Below are 27,243 nucleotides of genomic sequence, written 5' to 3'. Positions count from 1 at the left end.
TAGAATATCAGGGTTGGAAGGGACCTCAGGAGGTTATCTAGTCCAATCCCCTGCTCAAAGCAGGACCAATCCCCAGATTTTTACCCCAGTTCCCCAAAGGGCCCCCTCAAGGATTGAGCTCACAACCCTGGGTTTAGCAGGCCAATGCTCAAACCACTGAGCTATCCCTCCCCGGCATAGCTATGCTAACAAAACTTTAAAGTGTAGACCAACTGACTTCTGCCTTCTAAAACAGTTTTTCTCAGATTTTGTTCAGATAGTTCTTCGTATTAATAATTTACAGCAATAAGGTTTTTCTTTTTATGCATAAACAAGAAAATGATACAGTAACTCCTTACATAACGTTGTAGTTATGTTCCTGAAAAATGCGATTTTAAGTGAAACAATGTTAAGCGAATCCAATTTCCCCATAAGAACTAATGTAAATCGGGGGGTTAGGTTCCAGGGCAGCTTCCCCTACTCTGCAAATGCTAGAGGTAGGGGGCTCAACCCTCATCCCGCCCACTCCACCCCTTCCCCCACCCTTGACCTGCTTCTTCTCTCCCCCCACCTCCTCCTCCTTTACTTCGCACGCTGTGTCCTGGCTCCTCCCTCCTCTCCCTTCTAAACACCCCAAGCCAGCTGATTTCCCTGTTCAGGAGGCAGAGGGGGAGGTGTGCTGAGTCCTCGCTCCTCCCTCCTACCCGGGACAATTAGCTGGCTTGTCGCATTCAGGAGACAGGGGAGGGAGGGGGAGCCTGCGCTGTGGGCAGGAGGCAGGGGAGGAGGGGGAAGGCGCTGCTCCACAGTCTGCTAGCGGGCGGGCGGGAGGTGCGGGGTGGGTGGGGTGTAGGGAGGCTGCCAGCTGTAGAGAAAGCAGGCAGCCAGACAACATAAGAGTGGAGCATTGCACAACTTTAAATGAGTATGTTCCCTAATTGATCAGCAGTGTAACAATGAAACAACATTAAGCGGGACGACTTTCTAAGTGAGGAGTTACTGTATGTTGTATGTGAAAGTTTAAAAAAAGAAAAAAAAAAAGCTGCATATGCAATGGATGTAATCACCCTGTTTTAGGCCCAGATTCAGGAAAGCCTTTTTATTCAGGACAGTGGAGATTGGATTGAATCCAGTGGAGCTTAAGTGCATACCTAAGTGCTGTCCTGATTTGGTGCCTTAATGAGTGGACCCTTACATTTCTTTCTGATAATAAAATCAATAAGTCTTTGTGAACAAATCTCTACTGTTGTCCAGTTCATTTATCCACCCATCAAACTTCCTTGAATAGTTGAAGATGAGTTTTGTATTTCCTCATTTCTCATAAGAAGGAATTGATGGTAGAGGCAGTTACTGCCCATTATGCCTCCCCAGCGGGCAAGAGGAACAACTCACATATGAGTCATATTCTAAGGTTGAGGTGTTTCAGTCTAATCATGGGCACAAACCATGTATTGAAGAGTGTGCATCTGGTATAAATGCTACCTTCTGTAAACAATGATTTCAGATATTTCTTTTTTTTTCTTCTTTGTATGTATGGCAAAATGCACTAGTATGTAAGAGCAAAAGAGAGTGCTTAGAATGAACTGGGAGAAGTAAAAATAGCTACCAAACAGTTCATCAGGTTGGAGTACTTCCCCATACACTGTTAAAGTGGGCTGATGGTTTTAGTATATGCTAGGCACTAGTGTTAAGCTAGTTCCTCTTACATATACATCTTTTTTTGTTTTTAGCTGCATTGAATTATTCTAATATATTTAATTTGTTTTTTGTTAGACTATTCAGGCATTTTAAAAGTGACATTTTTACTGCTGGCTTGTGACATTATTGGAAGTTTCTTACAGGGCCAAATTGCAAACAAAATAATCCTTTGTGGTTTTGGTTGTAGCTACTCTGTGTGTCTAAGGTTATTGCTATAGCAACAACTTCCAGGTTAACATTTACTGCTCAGAAAAATTCCTAAGGCTATTTGTAAGTGGTTTATGTCAAGTTATGGTATGGACAAAGATGCAAGACAATGGCTTTGTGCATACCGCTGTTGCAATCAGTAGTTTTCCCAGTGACTTTTTAACCGGAGCAAGATCAGGCAGTTCGGCACTGATCCAGCTGCACTGAGCCATTCCATATTGGATTTTTTTTAAGCTTGTTTATATGTGGTACTTCACTTTCTTTTGTGGAGAGAGATTAACAGATATGAGCCTCCTTATTTTGGGATACAAAACGACTTTTTCTCTTATTTCAATAGAATGCTTTCAAGAAAGTGAACATCTCAAGGAAAGCCTGAAGTGTTGTCTGCTACATCTCTTTGGAGCCATTGTAGCTGGTGGACAGGTGAGGAGAATATTGAAAAATATTATAAAGTAATCTCAGCTATTACAATGTGTAGGGTTCATCTTCTGTTCCTCATGTAAACTTTATGGTTTATGGAATATAGGGTATCTATCGAAAGACAAGTGTGTATTGCAGAACGGACTGTATCAACAATTGACTGGATTAGTTGGTTGTGTGTGTTACCGGGATTGGGACTCCATTGTGCTTAGTGCTATATAAGACTAGTAAGAGACAGTTCCTGCCCCAAAGAGTAGTCAAGAATTGTAATAACTGTGTATGCACGTGTGTATGTGTGTTCTCCTCCCATCAACATAGCTATCGCGGAGGTGAATTAACTACACCAGTAGGAGAAACTTTCCTGTCGGCGTGGTAGCATCTTCACTGAAGCGCTTCAACTACACTGGTGCAGTGGTGCTGACGCAGCATTTTATGTGAAGACCTGCCCTAAAACTGAATATGTTCTTCTTTGCTGGCACAATGAGCATAGTGTACTAAATTAAAGGAGTGTTTGTGTCTGCTAGGTGCCAAGAAACTTAGAAAGGAGTACAGGAATAGACTGGAATTGCAGTGTATTTACACTAAATCATTTGGTCTGGCGTTGCTGAGGAAGGAATTTGAAGTATATCTGTGCCACATAAGTGGCACAGAATATATGGGTGGGGAAGGGAAAGGGAAATGAGATCAGATGAAGAGTGGGATTAATCACTGGTTTGAATTTAATTTGAACATCAGTCTCCTGTTCAGAATTTCTCAGATGTAGCTTAGAAAAAATGTTGCTGTCTCAGCAAGTGATGCTATAATGTATCATGCCTGTTCTGTCAAACCATGTGATACGTCCGTGTTCAAAAGCAGCCTGTTAGCCAGGACTTGGTATGAGTGAGGATCTTTTTAATTTTTTTTTAATAACTGATAGGAGGGAAGTATGGGAATTTCTTTTTTTCTGTGCAAGTCTAGTCCAGTACAGTCTGAATGCAAATTGTAAGAAGAGACATATCGAGACAGAATAAGGCACTTTGGTGCTTACCCAGTTTATCTTGTAAAAGGTTAACAGAGAGCACTGTGTCTTTAGAATAGTAATCCAACCTCAAAAAAAGAAAATCAATTCTCCATGAGCAAAGAGAATTTACATGGCCCTCGGTGACCACTGTAATATAGTCTGTACTCCAATTGTAGATAAAGATTGCTCTGGGTAATACAGGAAGGCTAGTGTTCTTAAAATGTTTATCATTAGTTAATTCTATTTTAGGTTGAAATTCTGAACTAATTGAGAAATTTGGGGATATGTGAAAACAGGGGTCTGTATGAAAGTCTGAACTTAAACTGTACTCTAAATTCTGCTAAGGCAAAAGATGTATTACACAATAGAATATGTATATTATCAGTATCACTTTAAATAATTCAAATGCACACTAAAATTAAAAGCCTACAACCAAAATAAGTATCCCTTTCACATTGAAATAAATGTATATTAGACGTATAGCTAAAGAATATTAATTTAAAAACAACAATTAATAAAAAAAAACCAAAAATCTTATTCCCCCCCCCCCACCAAACCCTGCTGTTGCAACTTTAAGATTACAGACTTAAACAGAAAAAAAGTTAAGATATGCAAAAACTGAGGTTTAGAGATTGTGTATATTTATGTATAAAATAGTGGGTTAATATTACTAGAAAAATATTTTTTTCATTTTTCAGAATATTTTTATAAAACTATGTAACCATACCATGTCATTAACAGGCTTTTTTTTGTCTTTACATACATTATGTATTCATGATATATAGTGCCAAATTCTGCTTTTCCCCTGTAAACATACCCTTTGAAGCCATTTGGTCTAATTGGGTAGAATGACCAGGATTTGGCCCAAAATCTATATTGATCAACACAATCATAGTTGACTGAGAAGATAAATTAACAATGCTCTTATTAATACTATATTTATTAGAGTTCATATAACTTGCATGATTCAAATTGAAACTTGTTGATTTTAAGTATTTGGAAGAGGCTCAATACCCTCAGATTAAAGTACAGTTGTTTTTATTGTGGATTTCAGAGAAATGCTCTTCAAGCCATATCTCCTGCCACCATGGAAGTCTTGATGCGTGTTTTGGCAGACTGTGACACCTGGGATGATACGGATCCTGAGGAAGTGAGCAGGAAGGCAGAGCTGACTCTTAAGTGCCTGACAGAAGTAGTGCATATCCTTCTCACCAGTAGTTCAGACCAGCGGCAAGTGGAGACCAGTACCATACTGGAGAACTACTTCAAATTGCTTAATTCAGACCATTCAGCGTTGCCTAACTCCAGGAGATCTAGGCAGTGGGAGAATAGGTTCATTGCACTACAGATCCAAATGCTGAGTGAGTGATACATCCAGACAATTCCTCTAAATCTGTTTTGTTAAAATTTTCATAATTTTTTTAATGAAGTGTTTTAAGCAAGTATAAGTATAATTTATTCAAGTGTGTTTTCACTGTTATTTAGGTAAGAAATTGAATATTTTCTTCTTGTTAGAATTGATTCAAATATGTGCCAATTTTCTTTTTATTCAAAAAATATTAATCAGAATGTGCTGGTTACTTTTTGGTTTTAAGGATGTCAGCCTGCAAACAAAAGTTTAGGGGCAGTGAAAAAAGCTTAGAAGATCCAGTACCTGTTATGGACTTACATTTAAAAGTTATCATTTGGCAACATCTTCCACACAACAGTATCTGAGAGATCGCAGTTAACCCCTATACGATAAAAAGGGAATACCTGGAATATTTAAGCTAGTCCAATGTGGCAGATATTTGCAGTTGTGTAATGGGAATTATTGCATAGAACCATAGAAACGTAGGACTGGAAGGGACCTTGGTAGGTCATCTAGTGCAGTCCCTTGCACTGAGGCAGGACTAAGTTTTGACCATCCCTGACAAGTCCTTGCCTGTCTTGTTTTTAAAAACCTCCAGTGATGGAGATACCACTACCTCCCTAGGTTGCATACTTTAGATGAGACAATAACCTTAAACCATAGGATATAATTCATTGGTTAGCATTCATTTATGGTTTGTATTTTTTAAAGTTGATGTAGAGAATGGGAAGATGTAAAAAAGGGCATTTCTTGCCCACCAATACTTTCATTTTCTCAACATTTTGATATCAGTGTGAGATGATACTGACTGTTGGCAAACAAAATAAGACTGCTTCAGAATGTTGAGGAATAACTGGTTGATGAGGAAGCAAATATTTATACTTTTTTAAATAAGAAGGTATGCTTCTTATATATGTGAAAATGACAGTGATTTTAAACAGCCTCAGAACAATTGAATATATTCTGTAGCTGAAGTTTCCTCCAGATAAGTAGATTACATGTTGGTTTCTGCTGCTTCAGAATGTTTTGCTCAAGGCCTGGTATTTTATGCTGGAATTCACTTCAGTGTTTATCAAAGCATTCATAATTTTTTAACTATGGTTCTCAGTGCATAAAATTTTTCCATGGAGCCTTCTATGTAGTGTTTCTAAATTTGTCAGCAGTATAATGTTAAAAAAAAAATGCTTAAGGCTTAGTGTAACTATTTAGTTTTGTGATGTTTTATTTTTATTTTGATAGACACCATCACAGCCATGTTAGACTGCACTGATAGGCCTGTTCTGCAGGCCATTTTCCTTAATAGTAACTGCTTTGAGCATCTCATCCGACTGCTGCAGAACTGCAAGGTATATTCCATTTATTAATAACTTATTATTTCTGATCTCAACAAAATGTTGGGCTTCTTGTAAGAGTTCATTTGTGTAAATCATCTTTGTGTCTTGGCTCTAAATTAAATATAATCCTTATGAGTATCAGGTATTGGACTTGTACCACTGACCTGGTGAATGTTTCAGACTATAAATGTGTAATTTATGAAGTAGAAGTACATCTTGTCTTCCAAATATATTAACCATGCTTGTATTGATAAGACACTGAGTAGTGAAAGCTCACAAATTCTCTTTGAGAAATACTTGTATATACTGTAATCTGTGTCTCAGTTTTGTTTAACTTGGTGTCAGAATCAATCTTTCCTACCATGAGAAGTCACTTATAACTGTTAGCAGATGGTGGATTGATTTCTAATTTGAGGGATGCATTTCTCCATTTCATAGAATCATAGAAGATTAGGGTTGGAAGAGATCTCAGGAGGTCATCTAGTCCAACCCCTTGCTCAAAGCAAGACCAACTCCAACTAAATCATCCTAGCCAGGGCTTAGTCAAGCAGGGCCGTAAAAACCTCCAAGGACGGAGATTTCACCTCCTCCCTAGATAACCCATTCCAGTGCTTTACCTTCCTCCTAGTGAGATAGTGTTTCCTAATATCCAACCTTCACCTCTCCCACTGCAACTTGAGACCATTGCTCCTTGTTTTATCATCAGCCGCCTCTGAGAAAAGCCGAGCTCCATCCTCTCTGGAACCCCCCTGCAGGTAGTTGAAGGCTGCTATCAAATCACCCCTCACTCTTCTCTTCTGCAGACTAAATAATCCCAGTTCCCTCAGCCTCTCCTCATAACTCATGTGCCCCAGCCCCCTAATCATTTTCATTGCCCTCCGCTGGAGACTTTCCAATTTGTCCACATTCTTTCTGTAGTGGAGAGCCCAAAACTGGACTCAATACTCCAGGTGTGACCTCGTCAGTGCCGAATAGAGGGGAATAATCGCTTCCCTTGATCTGCTGGCAGTGCTCCTACTAATGCAACCCAATATCCTTTTAGCCTTCTTGGCAACAGGGGCACACTGTTGGCTCATATGCAGCTTCATGTCCACTGTAATCCCCAGGTCCTTTTCTGCAGAACTGCTGCTTAGCCAGTTGGTCCCCAGCCTATAGCAGTGCATGAGATTCTTCCATCTTATGTGCAGGACTCTGCACTTGTCCTTGTTGGATGTCATCAGATTTCTTTTGCCTAATCCTCCAATTTATCTAGGTCACTCTGGACCCTATCCCTGCCCTCCAGCACATCTACCTCTCCCCCCCAGCTTAGTGTCACCCGCGAACATGCTGAGGGTGCAATCCATCCCATCATCAAGATAATTAATGAAGCTGTTGAACAAAACCATCCCCAGGACCGACCCCGGGGGCACTCCGCTTGATACCGGCTGCCAATTAGATATCGAGCCATTGATGACTAACCGTTGGGCCTGACGATCTAGCCAATTTTCTTAAAAATAATAATAATAATCACTGGTGTTCAGTTGCAAGGGTTTCAGAATACTTGGTCTGAATTCCTGCATAGCTGAGATTAGGAATGAATTTAATTTGTTACAAAATGCCCTTCTTGGATGCCTTTTCTTTTTAGAAAGGACATAGTATTCATATTTCCTACTTTCTCTGATTCCATATTAATCCCAGATGACCATTGATTGTAAGCCAGCGCCTTTCACTGAAGTTATGCTTTTATAAGATACATTTTTCCCAAATAAAAAACTACATAAATATGAATACTGCCTAACTTCCTGGAGTTTCATATTTCATTTCTGTTTTGTCTTCACAATGCAAGTTGTTGACGTGGCTGTATTGAACACTTCTAGATAATTTAATGCTAGCTACAATGTGTGAATTATTGTACATTATTCCATTTAGTTTAAGAATATTTGAATGCAACAGTCCTTTAAAATGCCCACATGCAAATTTTGAGCTAGTCTTTCTTACATTGATTTAAATCAGGGACAAAATTCTGATTGACTTCAGCGGGAACCATATTGAGTGTGTTGTATCGTGTTTGTGTTTTTAACTTATTTTAAAAGTACATTATTTGGCCTTACCAAGGTGTTTTTTGCACTTCCTTTTAGGAATCTGTACCTGTTACTGTACTGATCTTGTATCAGAGGGTAGCCGTGTTAGTCTGGATCTGTAAAAGCAGCAAAGAATCCTGTGGCACCTTATAGACTAACAGACGTTTTGGAGCATGAGCTTTCGTGGGTGAATACCCACTTCCTCAGATGCATGTAATGGAAATATCCAGGGGCAGGTATATATATGTGTGCTAGCAAGCAAGCTAGAGATAACGAGGTCAGTTCAATCAGGGAGGATGAGGCCCTGTTCTAGCAGTTGAGGTGTGAAAACCAAGAGAGGAGAAACTGGTTCTGTAATTGGCAAGCCATTCACAGTCTTTGTTCAATCCTGAGCTGATGGTGTCAAATTTGCAGATGAACTGAAGCTCAGCAGTTTCTCTTTGAAGTCTGGTCCTGAAGTTTTTTTGCTGCAGGATGGCCACCTTAAGGTCTGCTATAGTGTGGCCAGGGAGGTTGAAGTGCTCTCCTACAGGTTTTTGTATATTGCCATTCCTAATGTCTGATTTGTGTCCATTTATCCTTTTCCGTAGAGACTGTCCAGTTTGGCCGATGTACATAGCAGAGGGGCATTGCTGGCATATGATGGCGTATATTACATTGGTGGATGTGCAGGTGAATGAACCAGTGATGGTGTGGCTGATCTGGTTTGGTCCTGTGATGGTGTCGCTGGTGTAGATATGTGGGCAGAGTTGGCATCGAGGTTTGTTGCATGGATTGGTTCCTGAGCTAGAGTTATTATGGTGTGGTGTGCAGTCACTGGTGAGAATATGTTTCAGGTTGGCAGGTTGTCTGTGGGCAAGGATTGGCCTGCCACCCAAGGCCTGTGAAAGTGTGGGATCATTGTCCAGGATGGGTTGTAGATCCTTGATGATGCGTTGGAGGGGTTTTAGCTGGGGGCTGTATGTGATGGCCAGTGGAGTCCTGTTGGTTTCTCTCTTGGGTTTGTCTTGCAGTAGGAGGCTTCTGGGTACACGTCTGGCTCTGTTGATCTGTTTCCTTATTTCCTCTTGCGGGTATTGTAGTTTAGAGAATGCTTGGTGGAGATTTTGTAGGTGTTGGTCTCTGTCTGAGGGGTCAGAGCAGATGCGGTTGTACCTCAGTGCTTGGCTGTAGACAATGGATCGTGTGATGTGCCCGGGATGGAAGCTGGAGGCATGAAGGTAGGCATAGCGGTCGGTGGGTTTTCGATATAGGGTGGTGTTAATGTGACCATCACTTATGTGCACCGTGGTGTCAAGAAAGTGGACCTCCCGTGTAGATTGGTCCAGGCTGAGGTTGATGGTGGGGTGGAAGCTGTTGAAATCATGGTGGAATTTTTCCAGAGTCTCCTTCCCATGGGTCCAGATGATGAAGATGTCATCAATGTAGCGTAGATAGAGAAGGGGTGTGAGTGGACGAGAGCTGAGGAAGCGTTGTTCCAGGTCGGCCATGAAGATATTGGCATATTGTGGGGCCATGCGGGTGCCCATAGCAGTGCCACTGATCTGGAGATATATATTGTCATCAAATTTGAAATAGTTGTGTGTAAGTATAAAGGCACAGAGTTCAGCAGCCAGTTGTGCTGTGGCATCATCAGGGATAGTGTTCCTGACAGCTTGTATTCCATCTGTGTGTGGGATGTTTGTGTAGAGAGCCTCTACATCCATGGTGGCTAGGATGGTGTTTTCTGGGAGGTCACCAATGCATTGTAGTTTCCTCAGGAAATCAGTGGTGTCGCGGAGATAGCTGGGAGTGCTGGTGGCATAGGGTCTGAGTAGAGAGTCCATATATCCAGACAGTCCTTCGGTGAGAGTGCCAATGCCCGAGATGATGGGGCGTCCAGGATTTCCGGGTTTGTGGATCTTGGGTAGTAAATAGAATAACCCTGGTCGGGGCTCTAGGGGTATGTTGATTTGAAGTATGTTGTACTGATCTTACATTCTTTGCAATGCTGCTATAAAAGAGAGATTTATGTTTTTCTAGCCTGATTCTTACATTATCATATGATGGTATTATTTAGCTGGTTCATGGGCACTCTAGGCCTGCTCCATTGACTTCAAGGCCAGCAGTGTTATGCCTGTGTTCTAATCATTCTTCTCTCCTTGAATTTCACTCTACCCTTTTGTCATCAAAACTCTTCACTGAGTCAGACCTCTGTATTGTATATTGGCTTGTATATTATTACTACTATTATTACACAGAGGGGTTCTTCGGTGTTGTCAAATTTGTGCAAGTGTTTTGTTTTTTTACACTCTAAATGACCCCAAGGACAAGGTCATGTGTTTTCCACATATAGTACAATGCTCTTCAGAGGCTGACTACAAAGATGAAGTCAGTTGTAAGGTTAGTACGCTTCTTTTGTCAAATGCCTCCACTAACCAGGTAGAATCTTGCTAAAAATATTTTTTCCTCCTTCTTGAAAATCTGCCACACTTCTGGGTTTGCTGGTGACCCCCCCCCCCCAACATATAACACCACAGATAATAGAAGAGTCATCGGTTATTCTTAACACAATAGAATGTATTGCGTGTTTATGAACCTGGAGACTAGGAGATTTGCAGTGAGGGAAGGGAGTTAAAAAAGAAATCAAAACTGATTTCTATTGTGAATACTCCCAGGAGCCACATAGTAGAAGCATATTTCTGATCTTACCTCAAAATTGTCTTCAGCTTTGCAGATTGTCTTCAGAGAAGGTAGATGAACTTCAGCTAAAGAATTCAAAGCTTATGGAAGAGAGATGTCTTCTCTTTACTCTTCTTTGGGGTTGGGGACCTAAAACATGAGGTTTTTTTTTGAAAGCTGTTCAGCCAGTTCAGATGTTGATCTGAAATCCAGTTTATTCAGGGCTGTCCCCTGGAATGTTGAGGTAACTGAGGTTTCACTTTATAGCTGTTGAAAGGGGGTTTATTGGTACACTAAGAACATCTGAGATTGCTTCTTCATGTATCTTGAACATTTTGTATTGATGGGAAACTTTCCTTAAATATAGATCAAATTTGAAGAATAGCAGTGGTTACTATGCCCAGCCTTATGTGGAGTGAAGAAAACATCATTCTTCTTTGAATAGTCTTCTGGATACAAGAATTCAAAACCAGAGATAGACATCTACTTGGGCATTTTAATAAATACATGATTTAAAAATCTCTAGTTGCTTATTTTTCTCTTCTATTTTTCTCCTCTATATATCTGTTATGGGTAATGAGTTAGAATGCGTTTGTTTTTTCTATGTCTGTTCTTCCTCCTGTTCATAATTTTATCTTCAGTTGTTAATACTGTAATTCTCTCCCCATATTATAGCTATTTTGCAGTGTTAACAAAAGTATAACAGCTTTGGTCATGACAGATGCCTTTCAAACTAAGCAATGTTTCTAACTTTATGGGGTTTTTAATACTTTTTTAATGCAGGGTAGTATCTTTGATTGATTGTTGTCCTGTGTTTGCCTTTGATTACCGAGTGAGGTTCCATATAGTGAACACACAATCTTCAGTGAGTACAAAAGTGGTTTTAAAAAATAGTTTTTTGCATACCATTTCATTTTTCTGTTGGATATTTTCTCTGAAATGTGACAAGCTGTCATTCTCCTCTGTTTTCTAGAGTCTTTTTTTAATTCCTTGGTCTGGAAAACTATGTATTTCTAAGAGCCTCTTGACTCGCAATCTAAAAGCAGAAGAGGGCAAAGCTTCAGAATAGATCCATCTTTGGGTGACTGAGTTAAAGTTCTTGCCAAGCTGCCAACTCATCAGGATGACTGAAAATTTCCCCCAGTCCTTCCAGTCTTGAAGATTGTGTCCCTCACAAAGCCATTGCTATTTCTGGATTCTGAAGTGTTGTATAGCAGACTTCTCTAGATTGTTAGTGTCACTGCAGCCCTCCTACAAGATGAAACATAAGTAGAGAAACTAGGAGGCTGTCCTTCCCTCTTCCCTTCACATTTCTAATGTCTTACAGTTGTCCTCCCTCCTTTTTTAATGTGAATATTGGTCGTCATGCATCTAAGAACCCTAAGCCAGTAACAAAAATAACTTGTAATTAGTACCGTTTCCATGTCTCAGCAATTACATCTTTTGGTTTATTTCTGGAAAACAGAATAAGCTAATGAATGTTTAACAATAGTTTGATGTAATATTGGAAGAATTAACAAAAGACTGATATTTGTTAAGAATTGTGTAACTCACCAGTGTGAGATCATGTATGCTGTATGTGAAACATAAATTAATCCCTGGCTTCATGATATTAGCTGCAGGTAATGTTTAATGCACCTCTTTCCATTATTCTTGTCTCTGTTTCTAACAGCTGTTTTTAAATGCTAACAATAAGGTGGCAGACAAGAGTGAAAAAGACCTTGCCAACAAATTACTGACAGAAATGAATGAGGACCAGGTACCTACACAATTTTGCTTCACTTGAAGCCAAGACAGAGTAGAAGTCAGTGGGAAAAATGATTCCTGTACTTTACCTTATCCATCCTCCTGAAACTGCTGCAGCTGGATGAATTCAGACTGCTGTGGAGACCTATGCATGTTGTCTTTGGAAAGTAATCTTTTATGATAAGCAAATCACACCCATGACTTCACATGTATGGAGATGCTTCAAGTAGTAGATATTTTAAAAATATCAAGTACAAATTTTGCTCTTTTAATCTGAGGAGGGTGAAGTACAGGAATAGAATCCCAGTATCAATGCTATCAACCTGGTGGTGATTTCGTTTTTTCTTTTTTGCTTCTGTCTTGGCACGGTGGTCTATTGGGTTCTGGGGCTTTGTTTGTGAATCTGTATGGTTGTAGTTGATGTCCTGATTCTTTGCTTGTCATCAAGAACAGATGATCACAATACAATGGACAGGCTGAATGTGGGAGGTGAGAAGAGTCTGTTGTCTTAAATTTCCATTAGCATAATGGAAAACATCAAATGCAAATTCTTATTGTATCACTCCTTATAGGAGTATAGAGATTGTTACTGATTTGTTCTCATTTAAATAGATAATGCAGTGGTGAGCACATGAAAGTATGTAGTCTAGAAATGTTGATTCTGTTTAAAATAGCCAATCCTGTTGGTAACTCAGTGTGAGGATCTGCATGTAAACATTTATTCACTAACTTCTCATTGTCTAATATGCAATATATTATTTCAGAAACTGTCACATGGTGTCTGTTCATTTGCATAGTTTCACTGGTCAAGTTTACAGAGGGACCTGCTGATATATGGCACATAATTTTTTGTTCATAAATTATCATGAAAAATATCAGTATTCAGAGGAATTAACTAATAGAAAACATAAAAGGAAAAGAATTATTTGAGACTCATTTGGTTTGAAAGTAGAGTGTCATCCTCTAGGATGGATGTAAGAGGCGATGAAGTTATTGGACTGTGCTGGTATAACTAATCACTTCTAATGTGTGTGTGTGTTGCTTTGGTGTGTGCAGGAACCTGCACTGAGATTAAAATGATGTTCTTCTCTTTTTGCTAAAGAACTGATTGTCAGAAAGCTATATACTCTGCAGTGCACACATACAGTACAAGGGGTTCGTTACTTTTTTTTCCTCCCTCCCTCTTGAGATTGTCCATTAACAGCATGAGGAAAGTTTGTACATTTGTCCATCAGAACCTTTTACTGTAATGTGTGTGAACGCTTGTTTCCTCTTCTTGAACTACATGCCTAGTTTTCTGTCATTGTTCCTTTCTTGTAGGTTGTGGTGTCATGAAATCCATGTTGGTGGGGAGATGATTGTAAAGCATGTTAATTAACTTTGGTTTTCATCCTGGCAGAAGTGCAAAGGGTACCCTTCAGAGCAGAATTCTGTTTAATATGTTTGTAAGTAACACCTGCCTCTGCTGCTTTCAGGTATTTCAGGGACAACTAGACTACTTGGCAGTATCCACCATTCAAGCCCTTACAGCAGTGTTGCACAAATCTCCAGCTGCTAAGGTAAGCATATACATGCATAGATCTGTTTATGACAGCCATCTTTCTGATTTCATGTTCAACATTTTAATGTAAAACCTAGAAGAATTGTTTATTATTATTATTTTTATTAGACAGCAGGCCCCAGCCAGATCAAGAAACCCTTTGTGCTTTTCTTCCTCATGCTCCTCTTATGGACTACATCATCATTTGGGCTGGACATTAATTTAATTTTATGTGAAGTTGGAACATGATTTATGGGATTAGAGCTAATTTGATTGGTTAATAAAAAACAGAAACTTTAAAAAGCGAGTGTAAAGTAATATTCTCTGACAACTTACCCTGCAGTGAAAATTGCGCTAAGTTCCATGAGTGTTTGAAGGGATACCTCCATACTCCACATTTTATATAAATTTTTCAACAGTGACTTTTTTGCCTCTCGCTACTTTATTCCAGAAGCACTTCACATAAAATCTTGTTTCTTCCAACAAATTCACTCATATTTAAAAATGTGTTTTCCACATCGTGCAGATAATGATTGAAAATGCCCATGCAAAGAGAAGGGAATTCACTTAATAGGATGTAACTGCTCTTGATTAACTAATAATTGATGGATATAACTATGTAGATTTTACCGCTTGAGAGTTGTTTTCTATAAATTCAGTGCAAGGTAACCAGTTTTCAGAATACTTTCCCATATTTAATAAAGATTCTATCTCAAATATTTTTCAAATATTATTAAATCAAGACATTTTTCTAGGAGAATATTTTACTCAAAAATGATTATATACTACTTCAGCTTCTGCACCTACTTGTGTTTGCTTTCATCTTATTCTATAGGTTCAACTAAATAATAAAACAAATGGTGTTTTGTAATAAACTAAAAAGACTAGCATTTTGAAATATATTAAAATAACCATACTGGAGATTTTGTTTTTGGTTTATAACAAGTAAAATAAAGCTTTTCTCTGTGCCTGTGCACTTCTGTTGTAATTCACCAGCTAGAATTCAAACATTTATTAAGCTACAGAATATATTTTTGCATGACATAATATTATATGCAGTAGTGTCATGAATCTATAACTATAGGGCCTAATCCAAAACTCGTTGAAGTCAATCAAAAGACTATCCTTAACTTCTTTAACCTTTAGATGAGGTTTGTAGTATGTTCTCCTAAAGGGTAACATAACAATAAAGGTTTCAGAGTAGCAGCCGTGTTAGTCTGTATCCGTAAAAAGAACAGGAGTACTAGTGCCACAAGTACTCCTGTTCTTATAACAATAAAGCTAGTTTTGTGTTAGATGAGACCCTATTAATGCAGGTAAGTAATTAGCGACTAGAGTTAGTTGTGTCTGTCTCTTTTATTATCCTGAACAGAAGTTGGTCCAATAATTACCTCCCCAACCCTGTCTCTCTAAAATGCTGAACTGACACAGCTACAACTGCCCTCCATACTTTTATTAATGTTACTATTTTTTTTTAACTCTTCAGGAGGTCTTTAAAGAGCGGATTGGTTATGCACATATCTATGAAGTACTAAAATCTCTGGGTCAGCCCTCGCGAGAGTTGCTTGAAGAACTTATGAATATGGTGAGATGTGCTTGCCTTGAACGTTATCTAAAATGGCTGAACTTCTGGACAGCTTTTCTGTCCTTTTTTTGTTGTAGTAGGCCAGTAGTTCATCACTGTGTTCTATGCTTTTTTTTTCCAGGCTGCTGAAGGTGATCACATGTCTGTCGGAATTTTGGGCATTAGCAATGTCCAGCCCTTATTGCTGCTTATCCAGTGGCTTCCAGAGCTAGAGTCACATGACCTGCAGATCTTCATCTCAAATTGGTTGAAGCGAATCTGCTGTATTAACAGGCAGAGTCGTGCCACGTGTGTCAATGCAAACATGGGCATCCGCATCATTGAGACGTTAAACTTCCACTCTTCACTCCATCGCACTTGTGCTGAGAACCTGATTGCCCTCCAGGGTTCTTTGGGAAGTCAATCAATGAGCTCTGAGGAACTGCACCGACTAATACGACTCTTGAGGACTAATGAACCAAAGCAGTCTCACCCTTACGTCATCCCTGTGATGCGTGCAATTCTGGCAATGGCTCGGAAGCAAGGCCTGGACAGTGCGATGCAATATTTCAATTTGTCCCCCAGCATGGCAGGAATTGCTGTGCCACCTATTCACAAATGGCCAGGCTCTGCATTTTCCTTCAATGCTTGGCTATGCCTAGACCAGGACCAAGTTACACCTGACATCACCAGCAAAGGAGGAGGCAAGCGGAAGCAACTATACAGGTATGCTTACTGTGATTACTTTGTGTGGAGGAACATCTCTTGGTAATCTGCATCCCATGGCATACGTGGTAGCAATGCTTATATTTATATAGGGCATTTCATGCCAAAATACTTGATACATTGAATATCGGTTGAGTTTGTAAACAGGAATGGCTTCATCCACCACTGAAGACATGACTATACTACAGGAATAGTCATGCAAATGCATGGTGAAGGGTTTCTGTATTGGAACAATTATACTGCTAGTGTGTACAGGAAGGTGCAATTCTATAACTATATTAAGAGTAAATTATTTGGGTAATGCATATTAACGTGTTTTCTCATCCATGATGGCATTAAAGAAAGAAAAAAGGACCCCCTAATTGAAACAGGTAACCATGCATTAGTATAGTTCTTGTCATGTATAGGGGCCATAAAATGTAACTGCCTCTAGTTTTAGCACAGGTGTTCAATAGCAAACAAGTGCAAACTTTCAGGATAATACCTGAAAAATATCCTTTTCTAACTGGAACTGCACGTGGAAATTTCTGAGTTTGGAATTTGGCCAAGACATCACTTTAACCCCTTTTCTCATATAACCAATGCCATAGATTGACTCTTTTTAAGATATAAACAACCATTTCTGATTATTATCTGAACTACAGGCCCTCCAGCAGCACAACACTCCAGATGGTTAAAAGTGCCATCTGCTTAATTCCCCACACCATTTCTTTTATTTTTTAAAAAGGTCTCCCATTCAATCCTGACCTGAACCCGCATAGTTTCTGAAACCTAATGGTATTATAGCATAAGGAGAAACGTCTGCAACTGCATTTGGACTTGATGGTTCTAGAATAGTAGTTTGCATGTTTAGTCATTAAATTGAATTTAGAAAATGATGTATTCTAGTGTGCGATGGAGAGGGGGTATCCTATGTTACTCTGCATGTGCTGCTCGCCAGATAGGGATTGATGTTGGCTATTCAGATTAAGTTCTAAAATGCTTGACTGAAGGGAATATAATAGCAAATAGGAAATAGATAACAAGAATAAATAAATGATTAAAAACACACTTTGTTTCAGTGGAAAATGCTTTTTTAAATATACAACAGAAAAGACTGAGCTAGCTGCTATCTCCATGCTTTGTGGTCTCTAGGTGCATTGTTAGGTGAAGGGCAGACACCACTGATTTGGTCAACTTAATGTACCCACTCTACACACATACACTGCATTCATCATTTGAAAATGTATTATGTCTACTTTAAGATGAGGTATGATGTGGAGCTGTCAAGTAGTGCCATTACCTTAGAAGTGGGGGCTGAACAATTATACCATCAACACATTAAAATAACCACTTTGAAATATTCGCATTTTTTTGTGAGTTTAATGATTCTACATATTATTTCAAGATGTAAAATTGGATTTCTTTTTTATTTTAATGTATCACAACAACAATTGTAGAACTGTGGGACTGGGAGGGACCTCGGTAGGTCATCTAGTCCAGTCCCCTGCAATCAAGACAGGACTAAGTGATAACTAGACCATTCCTGACAGGTGTTTGTTTAACCTTTCTTAAAAACCTCCAATGACAGTGATTCTGCAACCTCCCTAGACAATTTGTTCCAGTGATTAGCTGCCCTGACAGTTAAGAAGTTTTTCCTAATGTCCAGTATAAACCTCCCTTGCTGCAATTTAAGCTCATTGCGTCTTGTCTATTTTAAGGAGAACAATCTTTCATCCTCCTCCTTGTAACAGTCTTTTACATACTTGAAAACTGTTACTATGTCCCCTCTGTCTTTTCTTCTCCAGACTAAGCAAACCCAATTTTTACAATCTTTCCTCGTAGGTCACATTTTCTTTAACCATTTTTCTTGCCCTCTTCTGAACTTTCTCCAGTTTGTGCACATTTTTCTGCAGTGTGGTGCCCAGAATTAGATGCAGTTCTCCAATTGAGGCCTTGTCAGTGTGGCATAGAGTGGAAGAATTACTTTTCCTGTCTTGCTTACAGCCCTTCTGCTGATACATGCCAGAATGATGTTTGCTCTTTTTTCTGCAACAGTGTTACGCTGTTGACTCATATTTAGCTTGTGAGCCACTCTACACCCCATATCTCTTTCCGCAGTACTCCTTCTTGGGCAGTCATTTCCCATTTTGTATATGTGCAGTTGATTGATCCTTCCTAAGTAAAGCACTTTGCATTTAAGAATCCTGTGGCACCTTATAGACTAACAGACGTTTTGGAGCATGAGCTTTCGTGGGTGAATACCCACTTCCTCAGAAAGCTCATGCTTCAAAACGTCTGTTAGTCTATAAGGTGCCACAGGATTCTTTGCTGCTTTTACAGATCCAGACTAACACGGCTACCCCTCTGATACTTGACACTTTGCATTTGTTCTTCATGAATTTCATCCTGTTTTCTTCAGATCATTTCTTTAGTTTGTCTGGATCATTTTGATTTTTAATCCTACCCTTCAAAGTACTTGCAACCCCTCTTGATATTGTCAGACATTGAGTATATGTCAGACATTGAGTATATGCTCTATGCCATAATAATTTATGAAGAAATTGAACGTAACCAGACCCAGGACCAATCCCTGCAATACCTATACTCCTGAAGGAATTGTGTGCCAAAAAATTAAAAATTACTTGCACCAGTATTTTAAAATTCTGCAAATTTTATTTGTCAATAAATGAATGTGGCTTCAGCATCTCAGTGAGGAGCACAGGCCACTGGATGCATTGAGGTGGAAGATCACCCTGAAGCCCCCACTTCCCCCAATATAGGGACTCAGCAGTGAGGATGCACCTGACCCTGACACAGTGCAAGGGCTAGGTCTGTTCCAGAAACACCCTGGGGCCCTGACCCTCTGCGCCAGGTGCATCAGATGTGGGTCAGCAGGCTGAGCCCAGCAGGATCCAAATGTGGAGGGATCCTGTGTGGGGTGAGAGGTTTCTGTGTGGGGCAGTATGAGTGTGGACAGCTCAATGGGAGAGCTGGATGCAAAGGGGCTCGGAGGGTTCTGGGTGCAGGGGCAATGGGACTCTACAGGGGATCCAGGTGATGGTGGTTGGGCTCAGCGGTGGGCTCTGGGTGTGTGGGAGATGGGATTTGGCAGTGGAGTCTGAGTGTGGGAATTCAGTGGGGGGTCCAGGTGCCGGGGGAGTGGGGCTTGATGGAGTAGGGGTCCAGGTGTAGCTGGTTCAGCTCAGTGGAGTGGGGATCTGGGTCTAGGGGGGTCTGTCAGAGGGGTTCAGATATAGGGGGCAGGGCTTATCAGGGTGAGGGTTTGATGGGCCTGCTTAATAGGGGAGCCGGAGCTGCTGCCGAGGGGATGCCGCATGCCAGGATCCCACTTTCCCCATAATTCCCCTATCTCCTTTTCTTCTCCATCTCCCTCTCCTCGTACCTACATACCCCTCCCCTTGCCCTATTCCACTGCCCTTCCTTCCCCACCCCCTCAGCCGCCTTCCCTCATTTTCCCCCATCCCTGCTTGCCCAGCCCCATTGCGGGAACTCGCTTCCTTAGAAAATAAGAAGGCTCCCAGAACACAGAAAGGGAGCACAACTGGCACTGGGACCCAGGAGGCTGCGTTCAGCTGTGGAGTCAGCAGAACCTGACAAGCCTCTGAGCTGGGCAGCTCTGCGTTTGCAGAAATGAGGAGGGACAGGGGGCATTGGCATGTAACCCTGTGCGCCCCCCCCCATGCTTCACCTCTGTTCCCCCACAAAACTGCACACATGGTTGCATCTCCCTGCCCCCGCAAGGCTTCGCTGCTATTTTCTGCAGGGAAAAGCAGGAAATGTGTGTGTCTGGGGGAATGTATGTTTTTTATGCTGCGGGCGCGCAATCCTGCAGAATCCCCCCAGGAGTACAGTCACTGACACGCATGTGTACTTAGCCCTGCTTCCCCACAACGGTGATCACACAGGCATCTTCTGAGGCTACTCCAGGTACACTGGAACAGACGCACTGCATGGGCTGTCAGGGAAGAAGTGCGTGTCCCCTGGAAGATTTTTTTTCATTTTTGCAAGGGGCACAGAAGAATGTGGGCTATATGAATTCTGGGCCCCTGCATTGGCGCAGAATCCCCCCAGGAGTAATACCACACTGGATATGTCCTTCGAGCTTGACGTGAACCACTGATAACTACTCTCTGGGAATGGTTTTCCAATCAGTTATGCACCCACCTTATAGTAGGTCCATCTACTTTGTTACCCTGTCAAAGAAAGCTATTAGGTTAGTTTGATGTGATTTGTTCTTGACATATCCATGTTGACTGTTATCCCCTTATTATCTTCTAGGTGTTTACAGATTGCTTGCTTGCTTATTTGCTCGATTATCTTTCTGGGTACTGAAGTTAAGCTGACTGGTCTGTAACGCTACAGGTTATCCTTATTCCCCTTTATATAGATTGGCACTGTATTTGCTCTCCACCCAGTCCTCTGGAATCTCTCCCATCTTCCATGAGTTTTTGAAGATAATCACTAATGGCTCAGATACCTCCTCCGTCAGCTCCTTGAGTATTCTAGGATACATTTCATCAGACCCTGGTGACTTGAAGACATTTAACTTGTCTACAAAATTTTTAACTTGTTCTTTCCCTATTTTAGCCTCAAGTTCTACCTCATTTTCACTGGCATTCACTATGGTAGACCATTGATCACTACTAACCTTTTTGGTGAAAACAGAAAGAAAAAAGGCATTTAGCACTTACGTGACTTCCACATTTTTTATTATTGTCTTTCCCCTCTCATTGAATAATGGGCAAACCTAGTCTTTGGTTTTCCTCTTGCTTCTAATGTATTTGTAGAATGTTTTCTTGTTACTCTTTATGTCTCTAGCTAGTTTAATCTCATTTTGTGGCTTGGCCTTTCTAATTTTGTCCCTATAGTTTTGAGTTGTTTTTTTTTTTTTGTATTAATCCTTCATAATTTGACCTAGTTTCCACTTTTTATAGGGTTCTTTTTTGAGTTTCACATCACTGAAGATCTCCTGGTTAAGCCAGGGTGGTCTCTGGCCATACTTCCTGTCTTTCCTACACAGTGGAATAATTTGTTCCTGTGCCCTTAATAATGTCTCTTTGGAAAAACTACCAGTTCTTTTGAGCTGTTTTTCCCTTCGACTTGCTTTCCCTGGGACCTTACCTACCAACTCACTGAGTTTGCTAAAGTCTACCTTCTTGAAATCCATGGTCTTTTTATTCTGCTGTTTTCCCTCCTACCATTCCATAGAATCATTTATCATTTCATGATCACTTTCACCCAGTCTGCCTTCCAAATTCTCAATCAGTTCCTCCCTATTTGTCAAAATCAAATCTAGAACAGCCTCTCTTCTAGCTGCTTTCTCCACCTTCTGAAACAAAAAAGTTGTCTCCAGTGCATTCCAAGAACTTGTTGGCTAATCTGTGCCCTACTGTATTAGTTTCCCAATAGATGTCTGGGTAGTTGAAATCCTCTACTACCACCAAGTCCTGTGCTTTGGATGATTTTGGCTAGGCCTACACTAGGGGAGGGGGTCAACCTAAGATATGCAAGTTCAGCTACGTGAATAGCGTAGCTAAAGTCGTCGTGTCTTAGGTCAATTTACCTGGCCATAAGGACGGTGGCGAGTCGACCACTGCTGCTCCCCCATCAACTCCATATCCGCCTCTCACCGCGGTGGAGTTCCGGAGTCGTCAACAGAGCAGTCGAGGATCGATAGTGTAGAAGTGATAAAAGACATGATAAATCGATCCCTGGTAGATCGATCACTACCTGCCGGTCCAGTGGGTAGTGTAGATGTACCCTTTGTTAGTTGTTTAAGAAAAACCCTATTCACCTCTTCTTCCTGGTTAGGTGGTCTATAGCATACCTCTACCACGACATCACCCTTATTCTTTTACCCCTTTTATCCTTACCTTGAGACTTTCAACAATTCCATCTCAACCTCAGTGCAAATAGTTACATCTTTGACATACGAGGCAACACCTCCTCCCTTTTTTCCCTGCTGATCCATCCTGAGCAAGCTGTACCCTTCTATACCAATATTCCAGTCATGTGTGTTCTCACCAAGCCTCTGTGATGCCCACTTTGTCATAGTTGTGATTATTCACTGTATTTCTAGTTCTTCCTGTTTATTCCCCATATTTCTTGCATTAGTATACAGACATCTAAGATACTGATTTGATTTCCCCTTCATGTTTCCTCTTATCTTTCCCTCGTCCTAGCTGTAATTGCCCGTGCTCCCCCCCACCCCCCAGATTCTGACCCTTCACCCAGGTCTTCATGTTTTTGACTTACCTGTGGGCTTTTGTCTCTTGCTCCTTTCAAACCTAGTTTAAAGCTCACTTCACTAGGTTAGCCAGTCTGTATCCAAAGAGATTTTTCCCCCTTCCTCATTAGACCCCATCTCTGCTCAGTAGTCCTTCTTCCAGGAACAGGATCCCATGGTCAAGGAAGCTGAAGCTCTCCTGGTGACACCAGGGATTCACCTTGAGGATGCCTTGGTCTCTGTTTGAACCCCTACCCTTGACCAGAAGGATTGAAGAGAATGCCACCTGTGCCCCCAACTCCTTCACCCTTACTCCCAGAGCCCAGCAGTCGCGTCTGATCTGTTCAGGGTCTTGCCTCATATGTATATGAGTGCCCACATGAATGATTAGCATGGGTTAGCAGTCAGAGGGCCGGATGGTCCTCGGCAATCCCTCTGGAACAAGGATTGCAAGAGGATAAAGCAAAATCTAATAATAAATTTGTATAGGTATCATTGAAATGTAATAGCACTGGTGGAATTTCTGGTCAACATCATTATTGCCATCTTTTTCATTGTGATATTTGTCAAGAGTGCATGCGTTACCAGTTTTCATTGTCTTGGTGTATACGAAGTTCTGTGCAGGGAGTTTTGCTCTGACTGAAGAGACAGTTGATTGTGCAGCAACACCTACTGGTACAGGCACAAATAAGGTCTTACAGAAACTCAGATGCCATTGTGCCCTTGAAGAATACAGGAAGTAGTTCAGCATATACTTTTTTCCATCCATGTTGTGATGGTGAACCAATATACGGCTCACCAGTGTGCGAAGACACCCACATTTTTGTTTGTCAAGATTTTTTTTTGAAATGCTCTTCAAAACTGTCCTCACATGATGGGAATTTGGCCAGTGACTTTTCTTTTTTTGATGGCTAGATTTAGGCACAAGCAATTCAGGTCTCTGTGGGTCTCCTTTTCTTTCTCGCTTGGGTCATACAGCACTACTGTCAACTTCCTTGCTGCAGAAATTCTGACTTGTCCATTATTTTCTCCCAGTTTGGCAAGATCTCTGAAGCAGTAAGCTCCCTTTGTTTTCACAACTTTAAACACAATTTTTTCCCAGTATCAAATAGGGATGGTACAGAATTACATCCCATTAATGCATGTGCAGCAGGAAGTATGTTACGGAAGTCAGGAGTGAGTGCATCACAAATTGCATGCACTGATATGAAGCGACACTTGCCAGTTGTGCTAGAAATGGTGACTATATTTCAATCCACGTGTTATCTGTGTGTGCATTTTTGGAAAGCAGTGAACATCAAGGATGAAAACATCTGTATCAGGTGACATCCTTACTATGGTTCTTTTGATGCCAAGAAACCCAAAAGCCATATTGGCACATACAGCATGCAGAAGCATACTTGTGTCTGCTTCCTCTTGAGTACTATACAAGTCTTGGGCTTCTTCACTGCCTCTACTAGTGATGGACTTCGCTACTTCACCATTCAAACAGCCTCCAGCAAGAAGGAGTGTTTGTGTTGAATGTGCTCCTATGCTCTCAGGTGCTTTTTGAACCCTAGATTCACAGAGGAATTTTACAAGTGACTGCTTGTTAGATGCCATGTTTAGAAACTTTTCCATGGTGGCACAGAGGGCATCCACCAATCACCTGGTATTTCTTGCATCCAACTTTAGATCATGTTCAGCAGTCTTCCTTCAGTTTTCGCAGAGTTACTCTTGTCATATCTGTCATACTTTGATTACAGAATTAGCGTTGTCAACTGCTTTTAGGACCTTCCTTCAGTACTCAGCAGCCAGTTCACTGAATGTGGGAAATTTGTCTCCAGCTATCATTTGTATGACAGCCTTGGCATCTCTGATTTATGCTGTCCTGGCATCTCCATTTCTTTGTTCTGTGCTCTTAGCTCATGGATTCTTTCTGCTTAGCGCTTCCAGCTGATGTCCTAATTGAACTTGGTTTTTATTGCTCCATCAGCATGGAAGAGGAACATAGGCACAGACCCTATTGGGTGACTAAGAACAGTTCCCCTTGAAAATCACCGCTACATCTTGCTAAGGACAAGGCTCTGCAGGAAAAAAACTTCTCAACTGACAGCTGCTGTGATTTCTCTTCCCTTGCCTCTTATATTTGGTCATCTTGGCCATATCAGTAAATGTTTTGATGTCAGATTTCTTGACTGGGCTATATGTCCCATCAGAATCCATGTACACCTCTCTCAAATCTCTTCTTCATCAACATCTTCTGTTTTCAGTAGAGACTTGTGTACATCCTATGTTACATGCAGTCAAGTAGATATGTTGATAAGTGCCACAGGATATGATACATTGTCATATAATAAGATCTGTAATATGGTCTTTTTCCCTCTTAAGTGAGAAGGCAAGACTAGTTTGGACTTTTTCTTCACTATTTCTTGTTAGGCCACTTCTTTCTCATAGACTCTAGGACTGAAAGGGACCTCGAGAGGTCATCGAGTCCAGTCCCCTGCCCTCATGGCAGGACCAAATACTATCTAGACCATCCCTAATAGACATTTATCTAACCTACTCTTAAATATCTCCAGAGATGAAGATTTCACAACCTCCCTAGGCAATTTATTCCAGTGTTTAACTACCCTGACAGTTAGGAACTTTTTCCTAATGTCCAACCTAAATCTCTCTTGCTGCAGTTTAAGCCCATTGCTTCTTGTTCTATCATTAGAGGCTAAGGTGAACAAGTTTTCTTCCTCCTCCTGATGACACCCTTTTAAATACCTGAAAACTGCTATCATGTCCCCTCTCAGTCTTCTCTTTTCCAAACTAAAAAAACCCAATTCTTTCAGCCTTCCTTCATAGGTCATGTTCTCCAGACCTTTAAATCATTCTTGTTGCTCTTCTCTGGACCCTCTCCAGTTTCTCTACATCTTTCTTGAAATGTGGTGCCCAGAACTGGACACAATACTCCAGTTGAGGCCTAACCAGCGCAGAGTAGAGCGGAAGAATGACTTCTCATGTCTTGTTTACAACACACTTGTTAATGCATCCCAGAATCACATTTGCTTTTTTTGCAACAGTATCACACTGTTGACTCATATTTAGCTTGTGGTCCACTATGACCCCTAGATCTTTCTGCCATACTCCTTCCTAGACCGCCTCTTCCCATTCTGTATGTGTGAAATTGATTGTTCCTTCCTAAGTGGAGCACTTTGCATTTGTCTTTATTGAACTTCATCCAGTTTACCTCAGACCATTTCTACAATTTGTCCAGATCATTTTGAATTTTGACCCTGTCCTCCAAAGCAGTTGCAATCCCTCCCAGTTTAGTATCGTCTGCAAACTTAATAAGCGTACTTTCTATGCCAACATCTAAGTCGTTGATGAAGATATTGAACAGAGCTGGTCCCGAAACAGACCCCTGCGGAACCCCACTTGTTATACCTTTCCAGCAGGATTGGGAGCCATTAATAACTACTCTCTGAGTACGGTTATCCAGCCAGTTATGCACCCACCTTATAGTAGCCCCATCTAAATTATATTTGCCTAGTTTATCAATAAGGATATCATGTGAGACCGTACCAAATGCCTTACTAAGGTATACCACATCTACCGCTTCTCCCTTATCCACAAGACTCGTTATCCTATCAAAGAAAGCTATCAGATTGGTTTGACATGATTTGTTCTTTACAAATCCATGCTGGCTATTCCCTATCACCTTACCACCTTCCAAGTGTTTGCAGATGATTTCTTTAATTACTTGCTCCATTATCTTCCCTGGCACAGAAGTTAAACTAACTGGTCTGTAGTTTCCTGGGTTGTTTTTATTTCCCTTTTTATAGATGGGCACTATATTTGCCCTTTTCCAGTCTTCTAGAATCTCTCCTGTCTCCCGTGACTTTCCAAAGATAATAGCTAGAGGCTCAGATACCTCCTCTATTAACTCCTTGAGTATTCTAGGATGCATAGCATCAGGCCCTGGTGACTTGCAGGCATCTAACTTTTCTAAGTGATTTTTAACTTGCTTTTTTTTATTTTATCTTCTAAACCTACCCCCTTCCCATAAGCATTCACTATGTTAGACATTCCTTCAGACTTCTCAGTGAAGACTGAAACAAAGAAGTCATTGAGCAGCTCTGCCATTTCCAAGTTTCCTGTTACTGTTTCTCCTTCCTCACTTCTCTCATAGCCTTTGCATATTCGTAATATGAAGCTGTGTATTCCCATCTTTAGCACTAATACTGACTGACCTATGCATAAGTGTCACTGAATTAAAAAGCTAGTTCCTAGAATATTTCAAAGACTAGCACTGCATACCTAGGCAATTACAAATAAAAACATTCTAGCAGGCAAACTAGATGTTACATTGTATCTGCAATAGCTTGCAAATGAAGAAGCATTATATTAAGAATTCATGTCCATTTATATCTACCCACTATGCTATACAAACTGAGCATGCATTGTACTGCTACTGGTACACAATCTTCAGTGTGGGACTGATGTAGTCAGCAAATTTCAACTGAAAACTATAGATAACTGTTATCACTTCTGAGATACTTTGACAATTAAGAATATGTGATGTCAAAACATTTCATGGTAGTATATTAAGGACAAACCCAAAAAGTACTCCACTTAGGAAGAAACAATCAGTTGCACACATACAAAATGGGAAATGACTGCCTAGGAAGGAGGACTGCAGAAAGGGATCTGGGGGCCATAGTGGATCGCAAGCTAAATATGAGTCAACAGTGTATTGCT

General features: G+C 40.7%; 1 protein-coding gene across 2 annotated transcripts in view; it reads left to right on the top strand.

Moving 5' to 3' along the window:
- The window catches only part of NBEAL1 (neurobeachin like 1), a 145,606-nt gene that overhangs the window by 44,283 nt on the left and 74,080 nt on the right, over positions 1 to 27,243 (top strand). The window contains exons 8-14 of one of the 2 annotated variants that reach the window (XM_050969551.1): positions 2,222 to 2,307; positions 4,359 to 4,665; positions 5,895 to 6,001; positions 12,383 to 12,469; positions 13,932 to 14,015; positions 15,483 to 15,581; positions 15,703 to 16,286. In XM_050969551.1, the coding sequence (XP_050825508.1) occupies positions 2,222 to 2,307; positions 4,359 to 4,665; positions 5,895 to 6,001; positions 12,383 to 12,469; positions 13,932 to 14,015; positions 15,483 to 15,581; positions 15,703 to 16,286 (1,354 nt within the window). The remainder of the gene's footprint in view (positions 1 to 2,221; positions 2,308 to 4,358; positions 4,666 to 5,894; positions 6,002 to 12,382; positions 12,470 to 13,931; positions 14,016 to 15,482; positions 15,582 to 15,702; positions 16,287 to 27,243) is intronic. The other variant, XM_050969552.1, reaches the window with a different exon arrangement.

Source organism: Gopherus flavomarginatus, chromosome 10 (assembly GCF_025201925.1).
Source record: "Gopherus flavomarginatus isolate rGopFla2 chromosome 10, rGopFla2.mat.asm, whole genome shotgun sequence".
In the NCBI taxonomy this organism is placed as follows: domain Eukaryota; kingdom Metazoa; phylum Chordata; order Testudines; family Testudinidae; genus Gopherus; species Gopherus flavomarginatus.
Note: the sequence above shows the minus strand (reverse complement) of the source record. Positions and strands in the feature narration are given on the sequence as shown.